General features: G+C 36.4%; 1 protein-coding gene and 1 pseudogene across 3 annotated transcripts in view; one reads left to right on the forward strand and one right to left on the reverse strand.

The window, feature by feature from the left end:
- The window catches only part of NUP62CL (nucleoporin 62 C-terminal like), a 119,951-nt gene that overhangs the window by 54,562 nt on the left and 42,024 nt on the right, over positions 1 to 23,365 (reverse strand). For 2 of the 3 annotated variants that reach the window (XM_037822414.1, XM_037822413.1), the window contains one exon: positions 7,644 to 7,742. In XM_037822414.1, coding sequence (XP_037678342.1) covers positions 7,644 to 7,742 — 99 coding nt within the window. Of the gene's footprint in view, positions 1 to 7,643; positions 7,743 to 8,322; positions 8,447 to 23,365 lie in introns of those variants that run through there. The other variant, XM_037822415.1, reaches the window with a different exon arrangement.
- LOC119523606 lies at positions 13,252 to 13,575 on the forward strand (annotated as a pseudogene).

Here is a 23,365-nt window from a genome sequence, read left to right on the forward strand (position 1 = left end):
ATAAAGAAGACATTGCAAGACTAAATAAAAAAATAGATGATCTTATGGAAATTAAAGAAACTGTTGACCAAATTAAAAAGATTCTGGACACTCATAGTACAAGACTAGAGGAAGTTGAACAACGAATCAGTGACCTGGAAGATGACAGAATGGAAAATGAAAGCATAAAAGAAAGAATGGGGAAAAAAATTGAAAAAATCGAAATGGACCTCAGGGATATGATAGATAATATGAAACGTCCGAATATAAGACTCATTGGTGTCCCAGAAGGGGAAGAAAAGGGTAAAGGTCTAGGAAGAGTATTCAAAGAAATTGTTGGGGAAAACTTCCCAAATCTTCTAAACAACATAAATACACAAATCACAAATGCTCAGCGAACTCCAAATAGAATAAATCCAAATAAACCCACTCCGAGACATATTCTGATCACACTGTCAAACACAGAAGAGAATGAACAAGTTCTGAAAGCAGCAAGAGAAAAGCAATTCAACACATACAAAGGAAACAGCATAAGAGTAAGTAGTGACCACTCAGCAGCCACCATGGAGGCGAGAAGGCAGTGGCATGATATATTTAAAATTCTGACTGAGAAAAATTTCCAGCCAAGAATACTTTATCCAGCAAAGCTCTCCTTCAAATTTGAGGGAGAGCTTAAATTTTTCACAGACAAACAAATGCTGAGAGAATTTGCTAACAAGAGAACTGCCCTACTGGAGATACTAAAGGGAGCCCTACAGACAGAGAAACAAAGAAAGGACAGAGAGACTTGGAGAAAGGTCCAGTACTAAAGAGATTCGGTATGGGTACAATAAAGGATATTAATAGACAGAGGGGAAAAATATGACAAACATAAACCAAAGGATAAGATGGCTGATTCAAGAAATGCCTTCACGGTTATAACGTTGAATGTAAATGGATTAAACTCCCCAATTAAAAGATATAGATTCGCAGAATGGATCAAAAAACATGAACCATCAATATGTTGCATACAAGAGACTCATCTTAGACACAGGGACACAAAGAAATTGAAAGTGAAAGGATGGAAAAAAATATTTCATGCAAGCTACAGCCAAAAGAAAGCAGGTGTAGCAATATTAATCTCAGATAAAATAGACTTCAAATGCAGGGATGTTTTGAGAGACAAAGAAGGCCACTACATACTAATAAAAGGGGCAATTCAACAAGAAGAAATAACAATCGTAAATGTCTATGCACCCAATCAAGGTGCCACAAAATACATGAGAGAAACACAGGCAAAACTAAAGGAAGCAATTGATGTTTCCACAATAATTGTGGGAGACTTCAACACATCACTCTCTCCTATAGATAGATCAACCAGACAGAAGACCAATAAGGAAATTGAAAACCTAAACAACCTGATAAATGAATTAGATTTAACAGACATATACAGGACATTACATCCCAAGTCACCAGGATACACATACTTTTCTAGTGCTCATGGAACTTTCTCCAGAATAGATCATATGCTGGGACATAAAACAAGCCTCAGTAAATTTAAAAAGATTGAAATTATTCAAAGCACATTCTCTGACCACAATGGAATACAATTAGAAGTCAATAACCATCAGAGACTTCGAAAATTCACAAATACCTGGAGGTTAAACAACACACTCCTAAACAATCAGTGGGTTAACGAAGAAATAGCAAGAGAAATTGCTAAATATATAGAGATGAATGAAAATGAGAACACAACATACCAAAACCTATGGGATGCAGCAAAAGCAGTGCTAAGGGGGAAATTTATAGCACTAAACGCATATATTAAAAAGGAAGAAAGAGCCAAAATCAAAGAACTAATGGATCAACTGAAGAAGCTAGAAAATGAACAGCAAACCAATCCTAAACCAAGTAGAAGAAAAGAAATAACAAGGATTAAAGCAGAAATAAATGACATAGAGAACAAAAAAACAATACAGAGGATAAATATCACCAAAAGTTGGTTCTTTGAGAAGATCAACAAGATTGACAAGCCCCTAGCTACACTGACAAAATCAAAAAGAGAGAAGACCCATATAAACAAAATAATGAATGAAAAAGGTGACATAACTGCAGATCCTGAAGAAATTAAAAAAATTATAAGAGGATACTATGAACAACTGTATGGCAACAAACTGGATAATGTAGAGGAAATGGACAATTTCCTGGAAACATATGAACAACCTAGACTGACCAGAGAAGAAATAGAAGACCTCAACCAACCCATTACAAGCAAAGAGATCCAATCAGTCATCAAAAATCTTCCCACAAATAAATGCCCAGGGCCAGATGGCTTCACAGGGGAATTCTACCAAACTTTCCAGAAAGAACTGACACCAATCTTACTCAAACTCTTTCAAAACATTGAAGAAAATGGAACACTACCTAACTCATTTTATGAAGCTAACATCAATCTAATACCAAAACCAGGCAAAGATGCTACAAAAAAGGAAAACTACCGGCCAATCTCCCTAATGAATATAGATGCAAAAATCCTCAACAAAATACTTGCAAATCGAATCCAAAGACACATTAAAAAAATCATACACCATGACCAAGTGGGGTTCATTCCAGGCATGCAAGGATGGTTCAACATAAGAAAATCAATCAATGTTTTACAACACATTAGCAAGTCAAAAGGGAAAAATCAATTGATCATCTCAATAGATGTTGAAAAAGCATTTGACAAAATCCAACATCCCTTTTTGATAAAAACACTTCAAAAGGTAGGAATTGAAGGAAACTTCCTCAACATGATAAAGAGCATATATGAAAAACACACAGCCAGCATAGTACTCAATGGTGAGAGACTGAAAGCCTTCCCTCTAAGATCAGGAACAAGACAAGGATGCCCGCTGTCACCACTGTTATTCAACATTGTGCTGGAAGTGCTAGCCAGGGCAATCCGGCAAGACAAAGAAATAAAAGGCATCCAAATTGGAAAAGAAGAAGTAAAACTGTCATTGTTTGCAGATGATATGATCTTATATCTAGAAAACCCTGAGAAATCGACGATACAGCTACTAGAGCTAATAAACAAATTTAGCAAAGTAGCGGGATACAAGATTAATGCACATAAGTCAGTAATGTTTCTATATGCTATAAATGAACAAACTGAAGAGATACTCAAGAAAAAGATACCATTTTCAATAGCAACTAAAAAAATCAAGTACCTAGGAATAAACTTAACCAAAGATGTAAAAGACCTATACAAAGAAAACTACATAACTCTACTAAAAGAAATAGAAGGGGACCTTAAAAGATGGAAAAATATTCCATGTTCATGGATAGGAAGGCTAAATGTCATTAAGATGTCAATTCTACCCAAACTCATCTACAGATTCAATGCGATCCCAATCAAAATTCCAACAACCTACTTTGCAGACTTGGAAAAGCTAGTTATCAAATTTATTTGGAAAGGGAAGATGCCTCGAATTGCTAAAGACACTCTAAAAAAGAAAAACGAAGTGGGAGGACTTACACTCCCTGACTTTGAAGCTTATTATAAAGCCACAGTTGCCAAAACAGCATGGTACTGGCACAAAGATAGACATATAGATCAATGGAATCGAATTGAGAATTCAGAGATAGACCCTCAGATCAATGGCCGACTGATCTTTGATAAGGCCCCCAAAGTCACTGAACTGAGTCATAATGGTCTTTTCAACAAATGGGGCTGGGAGAGTTGGATATCCATATCCAAAAGCATGAAAGAGGACCCCTACCTCACCCCCTACACAAAAATTAACTCAAAATGGATGAAAGATCTCAATATAAAAGAAAGTACCATAAAACTCCTAGAAGATAATGTAGGAAAACATCTTCAAGACTTTGTATTAGGCGGCCACTTCCTAGACTTTACACCCAAAGCACAAGCAACAAAAGAGAAAATAGATAAATGGGAACTCCTCAAGCTTAGAAGTTTCTGCACCTCAAAGGAAATTCTCAGAAAGGTAAAGAGGCAGCCAACTCAATGGGAAAAAATTTTTGGAAACCATGTATCTGACAAAAGACTGATATCTTGCATATATAAAGAAATCCTACAACTCAGTGACAATAGTACAGACAGCCCAATTATAAAATGGGCAAAAGATATGAAAAGACAGTTCTCTGAAGAGGAAATACAAATGGCCAAGAAACACATGAAAAAATGTTCAGCTTCACTAGCTATTAGAGAGATGCAAATTAAGACCACAATGAGATACCATCTAACACCGGTTAGAATGGCTGCCATTAAACAAACAGGAAACTACAAATGCTGGAGGGGATGTGGGGAAATTGGAACTCTTATTCATTGTTGGTGGGACTGTATAATGGTTCAGCCACTCTGGAAGTCAGTCTGGCAGTTCCTTAGAAAACTAGATATAGAGTTACCATTCGATCCAGCGATTGCACTTCTCGGTATATACCCGGAAGATCGGAAAGCAGTGACACGAACAGATATGTGCACGCCAATGTTCATAGCAGCATTATTCACAATTGCCAAGAGATGGAAACAACCCAAATGTCCTTCAACAGATGAGTGGATAAATAAAATGTGGTATATACACACGATGGAATACTACGCGGCAGTAAGAAGGAACGATCTCGTGAAACATATGACAACATGGATGAACCTTGAAGACATAATGCTGAGCGAAATAAGCCAGGCACAAAAAGAGAAATATTATATGCTACCACTAATGTGAACTTTGAAAAATGTAAAACAAATGGCTTATAATGTAGAATGTAGGGGAACTAGCAATAGAGAGCAATTAAGGAAGGGGGAACAATAATCCAAGAAGAACAGATAAGCTATTTAACGTTCTGGGGATGCCCAGGAATGACTATGGTCTGTTAATTTCTGATGGATATAGTAGGAACAAGTTCACAGAAATGATGCTATATTAGGTAACTTTCTTGGGGTAAAGTAGGAACATGTTGCAAGTTAAGCAGTTATCTTAGGTTAGTTGTCTTTTTCTTACTCCCTTGTTATGGTCTCTTTGAAATGTTCTTCTTTGTATGTTTGTTTTCTTTTTAACTTTTTTTCATACAGTTGATTTAAAAAAGAAGGGAAAGTTAAAAAAAAAAAAGAAAAACAAGGAAAAAAATACGTAGTGCCCCCTTGAGGAGCCTGTGGAGAATGCAGGGGTATTCGCCTACCCCACCTCGATGGTTGCTAACATGACCACAGACATAGGGGACTCGTGGTTTGATGGGTTGAGCCCTCTACCATAGGTTTTACCCTTGGGAAGACGGTTGCTGCAAAGGAGAGGCTAGGCCTCCCTATGGTTGTGCCTAAGAGCCTCCTCCCGAATGCCTCTTTGTTGCTCATATGTGGCCCTCTCTCTCTACCTAAGACAACTTGAAAGGTGAAATCTCTGCCCTCCCCGCTACGTGGGATCAGACACCCAGGGGAGTGAATCTCCCTGGCAACGTGGAATATGACTCCTGGGGAGGAATGTAGACCTGGCATCGTGGGACGGAGAACATCTTCTTGACCAAAAGGGGGATGTGAAAGGAAATGAAATAAGCTTCAGTAGCAGAGAGATTCCAAAAGGAGCCGAGAGGTCACTCTGGTGGGCACTCTTATGCACATTATAGACATCCCTTTTTAGGTTCTAAAGAATTGGGGTAGCTGGTGGTGGATACCTGAAACTATCAAACTACAACCCAGAACCCATGAATCTCGAAGACAGTTGTATAAAAATGTAGCTTATGAGGGGTGACAATGGGATTGGGAAAGCCATAAGGACCACACTCCACTTTGTCTAGTTTAGGGATGGATGAGTAGAAAAATAGGGGAAGGAAACAAACAGACAAAGGTACCCAGTGTTCTTTTTTACTTCAATTGCTCTTTTTCACTCTAATTATTATTCTTGTTATTTTTGTGTGTGTGCTAATGAAGGTGTCAGGGATTGATTTAGGTGATGAATGTACAACTATGTAATGGTACTGTGAACAATCGAAAGTACGATTTGTTTTGTATGACTGCGTGGTATGTGAATATATCTCAATAAAATGAAGATAAAAAAAAAAAAAAAAAGATCATGCTATCAAATTTTCTGATCATGGCCCTGATCAGCAACTGTATATCTTACTCCATGCTGGGAATGGACATCATAACCTTCTCGACTCATACAAAAGATGAGATTAATAAAAAGCAAGCTTCTCTTAAAACATGCTGATTATACCTAGAGCAGAGAGCAATCCTATTTGTAAATTTGCAGATGCAGACACTTTAAAGCTGCACTAGAGGCTAGTTTGTGAGATATTGTATCTGAGCAAGTAAATACACATGGGGAGAAAGAAAGGGGAGTGAAGGAAGAAACAAACCTGGATTAGGGGTGTCAGGTTGAGACATATCTGCTGGAGAGGGAGATAAGTACATAAGGTAACAGTGGATGGAATGGGTAATAAGGGATGGCCTAGTAGTGAGGATATCACTTTGCAGGAAGGAATTGGTGACTTAGTTATATAGGCGGTAGGTTTGGCAGAGTCAATGAAGCACCTGCCTATTCATATTTCAATAACTCCACCCATGACTGAAAGAATCAGTTCTTATTTCTGTATTTTATGGGGGAAATCATATGTTATATACTATCACATAGTATGTAATGGTAATTCATGAAGTATAATAAGTATATATACTTATTATTATATATATTATATATGTGTGTGTGTGTATATATATGTATGTATAATATGGTAACTCATGAAGTTCTCAAGACACATGCTTAACAACTGTCATAGGCTGGCCACATAGCCTAGTACTAATGAGAAACGCCGTAAGACTTGGTCATGCAAAAAGAGTACATGAACAGGTAGTTCACATCTCTGCTTAGGAATAATTATTTTAATCTTAAAAGGGCTTGACTTTTAGTCCTTTCCAGGTCTGAATAAAGATTCACTTCCCCTAAGTAAACTCTTTTTTACATTTTTATTGTGAAATATAACATATATACAGAAAAGTAATAACTTTCCAAGTACAATTTAACAAGTAGAGAGCAAGTTTCAAAGAATGCTATGGGTTACAGTTCCACAATTTCAGTTATTTCCTTATTGTGAAGTATAACATACATACAGAAAGGTGATAACTAAGAAAACTTTTAAAAGTAAAAACAAATAAGATTTACCTGAAATGGAATCTGACTTAAGTGTCAAGTATAAGTAGCAAATGAACCCAAACCACCCAGGAAGATTTCTTCAACCTACAACCAAACTAGCCTTTAACTGGCAGGAAAAAAAATTAGGATAGGTCTAGGGAAACTCCTGACAGCAGCTTTAGAAGAGGGTCAGCCTTAAATAGAAAATCAAGTCAAAACAAATTGACTTTTAGAGAAAAAAATTATCAATTGACATACTATGTCAATTTAAACACTATGATCAATAACTACTATTCCCACAAAAATTCTTAAGCTTAAAAGTTGACAAGAATTTGATAGCAATTTTGACTCTAGTTACATCAAAGTAATATCGATAGTTGCTGTCTCATTCTATTCTTTGGCAATCATCTATATTCATGTTCCTTTTGTATACTCTGATGAAGTGGTCAAAACCCACTTACAGAGACCTAGATGTTATAGAACTACAACCTACTTGATGCTTGTTACATAATACATTTCCAAAGAGCATTCCATCACATCCCAATAATTCCAAAATCTTACTAGATGTAGTAGAAGGTGCTCCACTTGCTCCAGGGTATTTTAATCCAAATCCAAAATTTATACCACCAAATGTTGCAGCCGAAGTTGTTGGGGCACCAACTGCAGAGAAAAACATAATATTACCTATAACCCTTTGAATCAAAAATCAGTGATGAATGTATATACTCTTTATCGTCTGAAGAGTCCTTTAGAAAATTTTGGATAAACTTCAAAACACCATGGTCAATCCATTTATATGAAATTTCCTGAAAAGGCAAACATTTCTAATAGCTCAAATGTAGGGACCACAGGCCAGGACTATACAGATTATACTACATTAAGGCTCTAATGTTTCCTCCCACTTTATGTTAATCACATGGATAATAAGACTTCTTTTCTTCAGATATACTTGGCAAAATTCCCAACACTCCCTATTCTTATTAGCTTCAAAAAGTTGTTTCGAAACTTCACAATGCTAATTAATTATATTCCTCAAGTTATCACATTAAGCTGCAATAACCAAGTTATTAAGAAAATTTCACAACTAAGCCATAACAATTAAGCTTACTACTGATATCAACAGTTACAGGTGGGTTCAAGCATAACGATAATTTATGAGATGTGCAAGGTCAGTATTGGTAAATAAAATTAAGTGACATGATGGGAAATAATAGTATTTTCTGTGGAACAAGTAACTTACATGAAAACCCAGTACCAGCAGAGGAGGTAGAAGCATTTGGTATTGAGGTAAACAACATGGTACTTGAACTAGTGGTAGGAGCAGCAGAGGCTGAATTCAAAACTAGAGGTAAAGGTAATAAGCAGGAAAAAATGACTAAAAAAACATTTCTAAGTAAAACACTATTATAACAAAGTGCATTATTATGCAGAAATAAAAACAAAGCAAATAAAATTGGGTACCTTGAAACCTAATAAATATCACAGTAAAAGCCAGATTTAAAGAACAGTTCGAAAGTTCTGGGGAGGATGGAGGACTAGGGAGCTCCAGGATTCACTCCTCCTCCAAAACAGCTAGTAGACAGGAAGGAACTATCTGAAACAACTGTTCTCGGACTCTGGAGGCCAGGGAAGCACTGTACAGCATCCAGGGAAGAGAGGGATGAAGAGCTCCAGAAACTGAGTTAAAGAGCTGGTGCTCTGGCGTTGGTCTGTGATCCCTTCATGTTTTGACAGGGAAATACTGGCTTGGGAAAGTCCTCTCCAGGGTGACACTCTTCCAAGAATTTGTACTCCAGGAAAAAGCAGCTAGAGGCAATGAAAGAAATACAAAAAATATACAGAGAGGCAAAACCAAAACAAATAGAAGGAAAGGAAGCTTTATGTCAGGAGTTATACAATTGCACAAATAGTAGAATGCTAATAATTGTACCAAATATCCAGGTCAAGAATCAGATGAAGAAGAGCTAAAAAAAATCTGGTCAGTTAAACATAGGCAATTCTAAAGGTCTAGAATAATTTGAACCAAGTGTCAAAGAAGAGCCTTAACACAAAGCCAATGAACAATTAAACCCTAGGCAAGAGAGAGAAACTGACCTTCAGAATAAATTCATCAAGATAATCAGATGCCTGGGCATCCGTAAAAAATTACAAGCCATACTAACTAACAGGAAGATATGGTCCAGTCAGAGGAAGAAACTGAAATTTGAGAGGACCACAGAATTTGGAACAACCAATCAAAGATGTTCAAACAAATGTCCTAAATCAGTTCAAGGAGATGAAGGAAAATATGGCTAAAGGGATAAAGGATCTTAAGAAGACACTCAGTGAGCATAAATAATTTGAAAGTATAAAAAGAAACAAAACAGACATTATGGGAATGAAAGGCACAACAGAAGAAGTTAAAAATATGCTAGAGGCATACAACAGCAAATATGAACAGGCAGAAGAAAGAATTAGTGAACTGGAAGACAGGACAATCGAAGTCTTACAGACAGAAGATCAGATAGAAAAAAGAACAGAAAAAATTTAGCAGGGCCTCAGGGATTTGAATGACAGCTCAAAGTGCACAAACATATAGGTCATGAATGTCCTAGAAGGAGATGAGAAGGGAAAAGAGGCAGAAAGAATATCTGAGGAAATAATGGCTGAAAATTTCCCAAATCTTATGAAAGAAATAAATAAACATGTCCAACAAGTGCAACGTACCCCAAATGGAATGAATCCTAATACACTTACTCCAAGACACATGCTAAACAGAATGCCAAATGCCAAAGACAAAAAGAGGACACTGAAAGCAGAAAGAGAGAAGTGAATTGTCACATGCAAAGGAACTGCAATAGGACTAAGCCTGATTTCTCATCACAAACCATGGAGATAAGGAGGCAGTGGCAAGATATATATTTAAGGTACTGAAAGAGAAAAACTGCCAGCCAAGAATCTTTATCTGGCAAAACTGTTCTTCAAAAGTGAGGGAGAGTTTAAAATATTCACAGATAAACAGAAATGAGAGATTCTGTCAACAAGAGACCTGCCCTACTAGAAATAATACAGAGCATTCTCCAGGCTGAAAGGAAAAGACAGGAGAGACAACTTGGAAGAGAGTGTAAAAACGAAGATTATCATTAAGGGTAAATAAAAGACTAAAAAGAGAGGCTAAAATAAGATATCCCATTTAAAAACCAAAGGATAAACTGGTTAAAGTAAGTACTGCCTTTACAGTAATAACATTGAATGTTAATGGATTAAATGCCCCAATCAAAAGAAGCATATTGTCAGAATGGATAAAAAAGTATGAGCCAACAATATGCTGTCTACAAGAAACTTATCATAGACCAAAGACACAAATAGGTTGAAAGTGAAAGGTTGGAAAATGATATTCCACTCAAACAGTAACCAAAAAAGTGCTGAGGTACCTATACTAATAACAGATGAAACAGGCTTTGTCAGAAGCTGTTATATGAGATAAAGAAGGACATTTTATATTAATAAAAAGGTCAAGCTACCAAGAAGAAAAAACAATCCTAAATATTTATGCCCTTAACCATGGTGTCCCAAAGTACATGAGGCAAACATTGACAAAACTGAAAGGAGAAACAGATGTCTCTACAGTAATATTTGGAGACTTCAACACATCACTCTCATCAACAGATAGAACATATAGATGGAGGATCAATAAAGAAACAGAGAAATTGAATAAAATGATGAATGAACTAGACCTAACAAACATATAGAGAACACTGCACCCCTCAAAAAGCAGATATACATTCTTCTCAAATGTGCATGGATCATTCTCCAGGAAGCACCACATGTTGGGTCAAAAAACAAGCCTCAATAAATTTAAAAAGATTGAAATTATACAAAGCACTTTCTCTGATCATAATGCAACGAAGCTAGAAATCACTAACAGGTGGACAACTGAAAAGTTCACAAATATATGGCAGTTTAACAATACACTCAAACAATCAGTGGGTCAAAAACGAAATTGCAAGGGAAATCAGTAAATACCTCGACATGAATGAAAACATGAACAAAACACATCAAAACTTATGGGATGCAGTAAAGCAGTGCTGAGAGAGAAATTTATAGCCCTAAACACCTACATTTAAAAAGAAGAAAGAGCTAAAATCAAAGAGCTGACTGCACACCTGGAAGAAAAGAACAGCAAACTAATTCCAAAGCAAGCAGAACAAAAGAAATAACAAAGATTTGGCAGAAATAAATGAAAAGGAGGTTTAAAAATTAGAATTAACAAAACCCAAAGTTGCTTCTTTGAGAAGATCAATAAAATTGACAAGTCCTTGGCTAGAATGGCAAACAAAAAAAAAGGAGAGAAGATGCAAATAAAGTCAGAAATGAGAGAGGAGACATTACTAGACACCCCCAGAGAAATAAAAAATGATCATAAGAGGATACTAGCAACAAATGTATGCCAACAAATTAGACAAACAGAGATGAAATGGAAAAACTCCCAGAAAGACATGAACAACCTACACTGACTCATTAAGAGACTGAATCAGTCATCAAAAACCTCCCAACAAAGAAAGGCCCAGGACCAGAAGGTTTTACAGGTGAATTCTAAGAATCATTCCAAGAATTAATACTAGTCCTGCTCAAACTCTTCCAAAATATTGAAGAGGAGGGAACACTCCCTAACTCATTCTATGAAGCCAACATTACCCTAACCAAAGCCAGATAAAGATACCACAAAGAAAAGAAAATTACAGACCAATTTCTCTAATGAATACAGATGCAAAAATCTGTAACAAAATACTTGCAAATCAAATCCAACAGCACATTAAAAGAAATACACAACATGATCAAGTGGGTTTTATTCCAAGTATGCAAAGGTGGTTCAACACAAGAAAATCAATTAATGTAATACACGATATTAACAAGACAGAAGAAAAACCACATGATCATCTCAACTGATGCAGAAAAGGCATTTGACAAAATCCAATATCCTCTCTTAATAAAAAAAAAAACACTTCAAAAGATAGGAATAGAATGAAACTTCCTCAACATAATAAAAGCCTATATGAAAAACACACAGCTAACATCATACTCGATGGTAAAAGACTGAAAGCTTTCCCTCCAAGATCTAGATCAAGAAAAGGATGCTCACTGTCACCACTCCTGTTCAACATTGTGCTAGACATTCTAGCTAGAGCAGTTAGGCAAGAAAAAGAAATAAAAGGCATTGAAATTGGAAAGGAAGAAGGAAACTTTCACTATTTGCAGATGACGCAATCCTGTATCTAGGACGTTCCAAAAAATCTACTACAAAGCTACTAGAGCTAATAAACTAGTTCAGCAAAGTAGTGATATACAAAATCAACACACAAAAATCAGTAGTGTTTCTACACACTAGTAATGAGCAATCTGGTAAGGAAATCTAGAAAAAGTTCCATTTACAATAGCAATTAAAAGACTCAAATATCTAGGAATAAATTTAATCAAGGATGCAAAGGATTTGTACACAGAATACTACAAAACATTGCTAATGGAAATCAAAGAAGACCCAAATAAATGGAAGGACTTTCCATGTTTATGGACCGGAAGACTAAATATGGTTAAGATGTCAATTCTACCCCAAGTTGATTTACAGATTCAATGCCATCCCAATCAAAGCTGCAACAGCCTACTTTGCAGAAATGGAAAAGCTAATTATAAAATTTATTTGGAAGGGTAAGGGACCCCGAACAGCCAAAAACACCTTGAAAAAGAATAACAAAGTTGGAGGACTCACACTTCCTGATGTTAAATCATATTACAAAAATACAGTGGTCAAAACAGCATGGTACTGGCATAAAGATAGACATATTGGTCAATGGAATTGGATTGAAAGTTCAGAAATAGACTTCCACATCTACGGCCAATTGATATTTGACAACCTGCCAAGTCCACTCACCTGGGACAGAATGGTCTCTTCAATAAATGGTGCTGGGAAGACTGGATATCCACATGCAAAGGAGTAAAAGAAGATCCCTATTCTCACACTTTATGCAAAAATTTCCTCAAATGGATCAAAGACCTAAATATAAGAACCAAGACCATAAAACCCCCAGAAGAAAATGTAGGGAAGCATCTTCAAGAAGCTGCTCTTTCCACCATCTTGGAGCTTGCAGAGGCCTGCTGGGAACAGGACTTCTAAAATGGCAAATATTCTGGATGGCTGTGGTCCAAGGCCATTATTTCTTGCTATAAGCAGGGTCTCTGGAACCAGAGGGACCACATAACTCCTCTTAAGGTGGAAGGAGTTTATGCCTGAGATGAAACTGAATTCTATTTGGGCAAGAGATGTGCTCATGTGTATAAAGCACAAAATAACACAGTGACTCCTGGAAGCAAACCTAACAAAACCAGAGTAATTTGGAGAAATGTAACTCACACCCATGGGAACAGTGGCACAGTTCATGTCAAATTCTGAAGCAAAATTCCTGCTAAGGCCATTGGACACCAAATCCATGTGATGCTGGACCCCTCAAGGATTTAGACTTGTTGAAAAGTAAATGAATAAAATTGTGGATTTGTAAAAGAAATTAAGCAGTAAAAGAAATAATCCATAGAAAGTACATAAATACAGAAAAGAGATCAATGAGCTATGTGAAAACAGAATCCATATCTTTTCATCCCTACTATAGAGGATGTCACATGGTAGTAAGTGCTCAATAAATGTTTTTGCTGAATTGAACCAACATTTTCCAGACTCCAAAATATAATTACAGATATTCTATTTGTTCTTCAAAAGAAAAAAGTGCTTAATAAGTAACTGCACTTGAATCTATTGCTACCTGTCTCTAACTGTTTAGTACCTCATGGCAACATTTGTTGGAGGGCAGGGAGGAAATGCTGGGATGGAATTGGGAACATTATCACATACCTCCAACTACTCAAAGTATATAGCAGAATATCCTCATGTTTCATTTAGGAGGAGCTCTGCATGTATACTTTTAAATAAATAACCAATTTAATAGCAAAGGTATTTCATATTTATCCTTCATTACCTAGCAATGAGGCTGAATTTTTAATGGGTATTTAATGGCTTCTTTAATTTTTTAATTTGAAATTACTTATTCATATCATCTGCTCATTTTATTTTGGGGGTGTTATTACTGATTTTTAATAAAACCCTATATCAAGGCTATTTATTTTGTCGTATATTGTAAAATTTTTCCTCCCTCATTTTGTCATTTGTTTTTTTCATTTTGTTTTTACTTTTTATATAGTCAAACCTTTACAATCTTTTATACCTTTCTGGTTCTTATCTCTATATCATATTTTAAATGGTTTTCCCTCTTAACCATGTGAAAAGGTGCTCAACATCATTTGTAAAACAAAAGAATTTACACCAACATGAAAATATAGTTCCCCTGAAAGATGGACAGAAATCCAAAAACTGGTAACGTGCTCTGTTAAGGAGACTGTGAGGAAACAGGCAGCCTTACATATTACTAATGGGAGTGTAAATTAGTATAATCCCTATGGAAAGCAAGTGGCCAATGCTTTAGAAATTAGAAATATAGAGCTATCTTTTGAACTAGCAATACTTTGAACTAGCACACAGGTAGACTTGTATTCTTGTAAAATGACATGAAGAATATCCATTGCATCATTTTTTATTAGTATAAGAGAAAAAACCCAAATGCCCATCAGAAAGGAAATTATAACATATCCAGAGACAATGGAATTCTATGTTGATATAAAAATACTGAGGAAGATCTCTATATTTTGATTGATGTAAAAAGAACTCAAAAATATATGAAGTTTAAAAAGCAAGGTATAGGATAGTGTGCAGAATATACTATCTTTATGTTAACAAAATACAGAAAAAGGTAGAAGGCCAAATGTATATTTTTTTATTTGCTAGCAAATCCATGAAGAAACTCTGGAAGGACAGATAAATTACAATGATTAGCTGAATGTGTGTATATTTGGATGGGTGAATACAGGACAAATGAGGGACAGGGATAGGAAAGAGACTTTTCAGAGTAAAACTATTTATAGATTTATTTTTGAACTATGTGATTACATTATATAGTTAAATATATATGTAAATAAATAGTCCTCTTCCCAAGCCAAGATTACTTATGTATTTTCATATTGACCTATGCCTTTAAAATATGTTTATAGTTCCATTTTCTACCTTTAATTCACCTAGTATTACTTTTGGTTAATCTTTTTAGTCAAAAATTAATTCCCTCTCCCCCTAATGAACCCAGTTAGCCAATTACTGCAACTCATTTATTCACTATTCCATCCTTTCACTCAAGGATTTGAAACATCACCAGAAACACAGGTTTGATTCTGGACATTAAAATGTTTCACTGATTTGTCTTTCTACTCCTGTTCTATGCAAGAGTTTCAATTATTGTAGCACTAAAATGCATTTATTTTTATATTACATAATATTTCAAATTGCCAGGAAGAAAATAAATTTATAATACATTTTCATATATTTTCCTACAAGTACTCCATCATTACTTTTATTAAAGGACTAAAAAGATGGCTAGTCTCATGCATTTTATTTATTTCTCCATTTGAATTTCAAAATCTTGTCAAATACCTCCCTCCTCCCCTTCACTCAAAGATTCCCACTGCAGTTTCACAAGAATTGCATTAAATGTGCAGATTAACATGGAGGTAAATGATACTCTTACACCATAGAGTCTGCACATTCAAGAACATACTGGGTGTCTTCATTTATTCAAGTCTTCTTTCATATTCCTCAGTAAACTTTTGTGGGTATTTTCATATAGGTCATGTATATGTTTAAAGTTTATTCTTAGGCATTTTATATTTTTGGTTGAAATTGTTCATGGGACTGTTTTCCATTACATTTCTGGAGTATTATTGTTTATACATGGAAAAGTCATTGATATTTGTATTATTTTTGTAACTGGCCATAATACTGAAACCTCTCCAATAGTTCTTATTAAATTTGCACTTGATTTATGCCTAGATCTTAAAATCTTAATCATTTCTCTAGGTACTGGCATAATTTCAGGACCCTGACTTTAAATCACGGTGGTAACTAAGGAAGCAAATACCACTTAATATGATTTGTTTTTACGTTAAAGAGTCTTACTCTTAAATAGGAAAGGGGTTAAGAGACAAAATTTTACTTTCCTAATGACAGGACTAGGTCAGGGTTTCCAAACCTTGGAACTACTGACATTTGGGGGCAGATAATTTTTTATTGTGGGGGGCTGTCCTGTACATTTTAGGATGTTTAGCAGAATCCCTGGTTTCTACATACTAGATGTCAGTAGCACTTCCCCAGGTTTAACCAAAAATATCTCCAGAAATTGTCAAATGTCCTCTAGGGAGTAGGGGCAAATCACCTACAGTTTCAACCACTAGAGGAAGGGTTCAATATCATAATTTCCTCCATCAAATGCTACAAGGATACTAAAATAAGCATTAATTCCTTTATTATTAAGTAAGAAAATGCCAACTACCATAATAAGTTGTTGGACATAAAAATAGCCAATATTTTCTGTAACATAATTGGGGAAGGTAGTCTTACTCTACAAGATAGCAGGACAGATTACAATCACTACAATGGTGATATCAGAACAAGAAAAGAGAACAGTAGAACAGAATAGGAAGTCCAGAAGTGGACCCAAGTATATATAATAAAATGGTGCATGAGGAAAGCAGCATTTCAAACCAATAGGGAAAGAATGGCTATTTAACAAAAGACAACGGTTTAATTCACTAATAATTTAGAGAAAAAAAGATGCCTAAAAATATAAGCCATAGAAGAACAAAATGAATTAAGAATCTTGAGGTGGGAAAGGCCTATATAAATGAGCCCTGATCATGAAGCCCAGAAGAATGAAAGATTTAACAACTACAAAAATTAAAATCTTAAGGACTTCCATTTCCAGGAAGATGGAGTAGGTATACTTCTCCCTGTTCTACCCACTGGGTACTACCAAAATCCTTGGACAGTATATATAAAACACATCTACGAAGATTCTGAAAGGTGGAAAGAAGAAGGCAGACCAGCCAGGGACCTTGAGACAAGATGAACAACACAAGTGAGTTTCCTGGGTTTTCTTTTTGCCTTTTATCCCAGACTTGGAGTTGAAGAAGTTGAAAACCCCAAAACACCAATGGGTACTGACAAAAAAAAAGAGCAACAAAACCTTGCTTTCTCTAGACAAAGGACCAGGAAAGGCATAACCTATCAAGATGCAAACATTTTAGACAGTAACCACTCTACTAAGTCAAACACAAGAGAAGAACACTGTGGCCTCATCCTCATCCATGCCAAAAATGCCCAGTGTGAAGCCTAGACTTCAATCCTTACAAGGGTGTAAGAAGGTGCCCTAATACCCCTGCTAGGGTGATGCCAGAGAAGGCTAATTAGGGAGCCCATCTTTTATTCTTGCCAGCTGCTAATGAACCTCCCTCATCGCAGTTTTAGTGGAAACCATGTGAGGGTCCAGAATGCCCACCTCTACCCAGCAGTAACTAGAAACTCTCCTTCCTCAAGTGTTAACAGAGACTGAGTGGGAAAACTGAAGTTCTACACACACATCTCCCTGGCAGCAAAAGATGGTGTCCTTTCTACCCTTACCAAAGTGATGTCAAATAAAGCTAACTAAAACAAAAGGTTTTTTATCATATCCAGAGTCTCATCACATAATATGAAAATACCCAGGTTTCAATAAAAAATTACCCATCCTATCAAGAACCAGGAAGAGCTCAAACTAAATGAGAAAAGACAATCAGTAGATGGCAATACCAAGATGACAGAGATGTTAAAATTACCCGACAAAGATTTTAAAGCAACCATAATAAAAAATGTATCAACAGTTACACACACTTGAAACAAATGAAAAAGATAGAAAGCCTCAGGAAAACAAAAGTCTCAGCAAAAACCTGAAGCTATAAAGAAAACCAGGTGGAAATTTTAGAACATAAAAATACCATAACTGAATTTAAAAGCTCAGTAAAAGGACTCAGCAGCAGATAGAAGCAATAGAGAATATAATCAGAGAACTCGACGAGACAATAATGAAAATTATCCAATCTGAACAAGAGAGATAAAATGAGAAAACAAAAGAATAGAGCCTAAAGTCCTGTGTGACTTTAACAGACGATCTAACATTTCTGTCTTTAGAGAAAAATAAAGGAAGAAGGGGACAGGGATGAAAAAAGAACTTGAGGAAACAACAGCTGGAAACTTCCCAAATTTGTGAAGAGACAGAAATCTAAAAAGCCAAGTAGCAGAACAAACCCCAAAAAAGGATAAACCCAAAGATCTACACCAAGACACATAATAATTTTAACCTTCTGAAAACTAAAGACAAAGAAAAAAAGTATTGAAAGCAGCAAGAGGAAAACAGCATCTAACTTTTAGAGGAAAACTATTTAAACGACAGTGAATTTCTTATCAGAAACTATGGAGATCAGACAGAAGCAGCACACTGTTTTTCAAGTGCTGAAACAAAAGAACTGTCAGAGTAAAATCCTATACCCAGCAAAAATATCCTTCAGGGATGAAGGAGAAACAAGACATTGTGAGAAGAAGGAAAACTCAAGAGAATTTGTCACCAACAGACCCACCCTAAAAAAATGACTGAAGGAAGTTCTCTAAAACAGAATGGAAATGATAAAATAAGGAATCTTGGAACCTCAGAAAGGAAGAAAGAACAAATGAAAGAGCAACATTATGAATAAATACAATAAGCTTTCCCTCTTATCTTGAGTTTTGTAATTATGCCTGATAGTTGAAGCAAAAATTATAACACTGCCTGGTGTAGTTCTACATGCATATACAGGAAATATTTAAGAAAATTATGAACAGGGAATGATTAAGGGACATTGTTCTAGTTTACTAGGCTACTGAAATTAGATAACATAAAATGCATTGGCTTTAACAATGGGAATTTATTAACTTTCAAGATTACAGTTTTCAGGCTGAGAAAAATGTCCACACCAAGGCATCATCAGCTGATGCTTTCTTCTTCCAGAAGACTGGCTGCCAAAAAATCCTGGGCTCCTGTGTCACATGGCAAGACACATGGAAGCATCTGCTGGTCTCTCCCTTCTCTTCCGGGTTTCGTTGCTTTCAGCTTCTTGCTTTTGTAGCTTTCTTCCTCTTAGTCTGAATTTCATTCTCTTATTTATAAAGGTCTCCAGTAAGAGGATTAAGACCAACCCTGAATGAAGTGGGTCACATCTTAACTTTAGATCCTACTCATGAGAAGATCCTACTTAAAATAGGTTCACATACACAGGAATCGATGAATTTTAAGAACATACTCTTCTGGGGTCAATACAGCTTCAAGCCATCACAAACATAAAGGGAGGAAAGGATTCTATAATTCACAAATTGGTAAAATAATGACAGCAGTAGACTGTGATGTTATGTATATATAATATAATACTTAGAACAATCATTAAAAAGGCATACATAAATATATACACTCAAAATCACTATAGATAGACTAAGCAAATTCATAGAGATAGAAAGTAGATTAGCGCTGACCAAGGGGTAGCCAGTAATGGAGACTCATTGCTTAACGGGCATAGCATTTCTACTTGGGGTGATGAAAAATTTTAGAAATAGTGGTGATGGTTGCACAACACTGTCATTGTGGATGTAATTAATGCCACTAGATTATATACTTAAAATGGTTAAAACAGTAAATTTTAGGTTATATATATTTTACCACAAATATTAAAAAATACCATAGTTCAATCAATACAGAATTCTAAAAAAATGTGCAAGTAACCAATAGGAAAGAAGGAAACAGAAAACTGAGAAATAAAGAGCAGAGAGAACAAACAGAAAACAAAAAATAAAATGGGAGACATAAGCCCTAACATATCAATAATTATATTAAATGTAAATTGTCTAAATACACCAATTAAAATACAAAGATTGGCAGAGGGGCCTAAAAAAACCTTTATGCTGTCTACAAGAAACCCACTTAAATATAATGATATAGGAGGTTGAAAGTGAAAAGATGGAAAGAAGAAATACTACAAAAATGTTAATCAACAGAAAGTAGGAATAGATTTATAAATATCAGATAAAGCAGACTTCAGAGCTAAGAAAATTACTAAGACAAAAAAGGAACATTAGGTAATGATAAAAGGGCCATTCTCTCAAGAAGATTTTGCATTTGTACATGTGTATGCACTAACAACAGAGCTGCAAAATATGTAAAGCAAAAATTGATAAAAGTTAAAGGCTATAAAAGAGGGATCTTTTTGATGATGGAAATGTTCTGTATCTTGACTTTATCTGCATCAACATCCTAGTTGTGATATCGTAATATAGTTTGCAAGATGTTACCATTGGGAGAAACTGGGTAAAAGGTACAAGGGATCTCTTTGTATTATTTCTCGCAACTGCATGTGAATCTAAAATCATCTCAAAATTTAAAAAGTAATTAAAAACTTCAAATCTCTAGATATCCACAAAAAGTATAAGAAACAAAAATTCAAACAAATTGGGAAAAATACTTCATATACATACATCAGAAGGTTAAGATATTGCAATTGCATATCAATGAGAAAGAGGTAAGCACCATGCAGTGGTTTCAAGCTATATGTACTCCTGAAAAACACATTCTTAAATTTAATACATTCCTATGGGTGTGAACCCATTGCCAGTAGGATTTTTGATGCGGTTAATTCAGTTAAGGTGTATGTGGCCTAGCCCAATTAGGATGGATCTTAATCCTATTACTGGATTCCTTTATAAGTGGAATGAATTCATACACGAGAGAGAGAAAGCCACAGGAAGTAAGAAGCTGAAATCAACAAAACCCAGAAGAGAAGGGAGAGACCAGGAGATGCCGCCATGTGCCTTCCCATATGATAGAAGAGCCAAGGACTGCCGGCAGCCAGCCCCAGAATGACAGTCTTTGGGGAGAAAGTCTCACCTTGATGATGCCTTGATTTAGATTTTCTTTTAGTCTCAAAATGATAAACTAATAAATTCCCATTGTTTAAGTCAACCCATTTCATGGCATTTGCTTAAACAGCCTAGGAAACTAAAAGACCCCATATTAGAAAACTGGGCAAAGGATACAAACAGGGAATTCTCTTGCTCTTTTAAACACACAAACACACACACACACACACACTCAGAGAAAAATACAATCAATAATCAGAAAAGAATTCATCCTCACTAGTAATTAAGAAAATGTAAATGAAGATGTTAATAATACCATTTTCATTCTTAAAGTGCTCAAGCTTAAAAAAAACAGAAAAGGAATAACATCCAAAGTATGCAACACTGCAAGGAAATGAACACTTTCAGAAAAGCAACGATAATCGCTAACATTTATTGAGTGCCTACAACATCCCAGGCAAGGTTCTAAGCATTTTACCTTTATTAACTTATCTAATCCTCAAAACTACTATTACCTCTATTTTATAGATGAGAATTAAGAAATTAAAAGTAACTTGCCAAGGTCACAGAGCTGGTTAATTGCATTACTAGCAAACATTCATTTCCTAGTTATTTCTTTTAATAACAGATATGCATTACTTACAAGATCAAAAACCCATTTGTACACCATTAAAATGATGACCCCCTAAGGCAGTGACCAAAAATTCTAGCATCATAATTATTTCCATGCTCCATTCCATCTCCTATGTCCTACAATGCCATACCAAAGTTATTATCATCACTACTACAAATTATAAATAAGTTATTCCTATATGAGCTAAACTTTTTTAGTATTTTTCCATTCTGGTTGTTTCCAAAGGCCCTTGAATCATGACTATGAATATCTAATTCAATAAAACGTATTAAAAAGTAGAATGCAGGAGGGCGGGGCAAGATGGCAGACTGGTCAGCTGTATGTTTTAGTTACTCCTCCAGGAAAGTAGGTAGAAAGCCAGGAACTGCGTGGACTGGACACCACAGAGCAATCTGACTTTGGGCATACTTCATACAACACTCATGAAAACGTGGAACTGCTGAGATCAGCGAAATCTATAAGTTTTTGCGGCCAGGGGACCCGCACCCCTCCCTGCCAGGCTCAGTCCCGTGGGAGGAGGGGCTGTCAGCTCCGGGAAGGAGAAGGGAGAACTGCAGTGGCAGCCCTTATCAGAAACTCATTCTACTGATCCAAACTCGAACCATAGATAGACTGAGACCAGACACCAGAGAATCTGAGAGCAGCCAGCCCAGCAGAGAGGAGACAGGCATAGAGAAAAAAAACAACACGAAAAACTCCAAAATAAAAGCGGAGGATTTTTGGAGTTCTGGTGAACATAGAAAGGGGAAGGGCAGAGCTCAGGCCCTGAGGCGCATATGCAAATCCCGAAGAAAAGCTGATCTCTCTGCCCTGTGGACCTTTCCTTAATGGCCCTGGTTGCTTTGTCTCTTAGCATTTCAATAACCCATTAGATCTCTGAGGAGGGCCCTTTTTTTTGTTGTTGTTGTTGTTTTTTTTTTTTTTTTTTTAAATCCTTTTTTCTTTTTCTAAAACAATTACTCTAAGAAGCCCAATACAGAAAGCTTCAAAGACTTGCAATTTGGGCAGGTCAAGTCAAGAGTAGAACTAAGAGAGCTCTGAGACAAAACGCAATAATCCAGTGGCTGAGAAAATTCACTAAACACCACAACTTCCCAAGAAAAGGGGGGTGTCCGCTCACAGCTATCATCCTGGTGGACAGGAAACACTCCTGCCCATCGCCAGCTCCATAACCCAGAACTGCCCCAGACAACCCAGTGTGACGGAAGTGCTTCAAATAACAGGCACACACCACAAAACTGGGCGTGGACATTAGGCTTCCCTGCAACCTCAGCTGATTGTCCCAGAGGTGGGAAGGTGGAGCAGTGTGAATTAACAAAGCCCCATTCAGCCATCATTTCAGCAGACTGGGAGCCTCCCTACACAGCCCAGCAGCCCAGAACTGCCCTGAGGGGACGGCACTCACCTGTGACATAGCACAGTCATCCCTCAACAGAGGACCCGGGGTGCACGGCCTGGAAGAGGGGCCCACTTGCAAGTCTCAGGAGCCATACGCCAATACCAAGGACTTGTGGGTCAGTGGCAGAGACAAACTGTGGCAGGACTGAACTGAAGGATTAGACTATTGCAGCAGCTTTAAAACTCTAGGATCACCAGGGAGATTTGATTGTTAGAGCCAATCCCCTCCCTAACTGCCCAGAAACACGCCCCATATACAGGGCAGGCAACACCAACTACACACGCAAGCTTGGTACACCAATTGGGCCCCACAAGACTCACTCCCCCACTCACCAAAAAGGCTAAACAGGGGAGAACTGGCTTGTGGAGAAC

Source organism: Choloepus didactylus, chromosome X (assembly GCF_015220235.1).
Source record: "Choloepus didactylus isolate mChoDid1 chromosome X, mChoDid1.pri, whole genome shotgun sequence".
Lineage (NCBI taxonomy): Eukaryota > Metazoa > Chordata > Mammalia > Pilosa > Megalonychidae > Choloepus > Choloepus didactylus.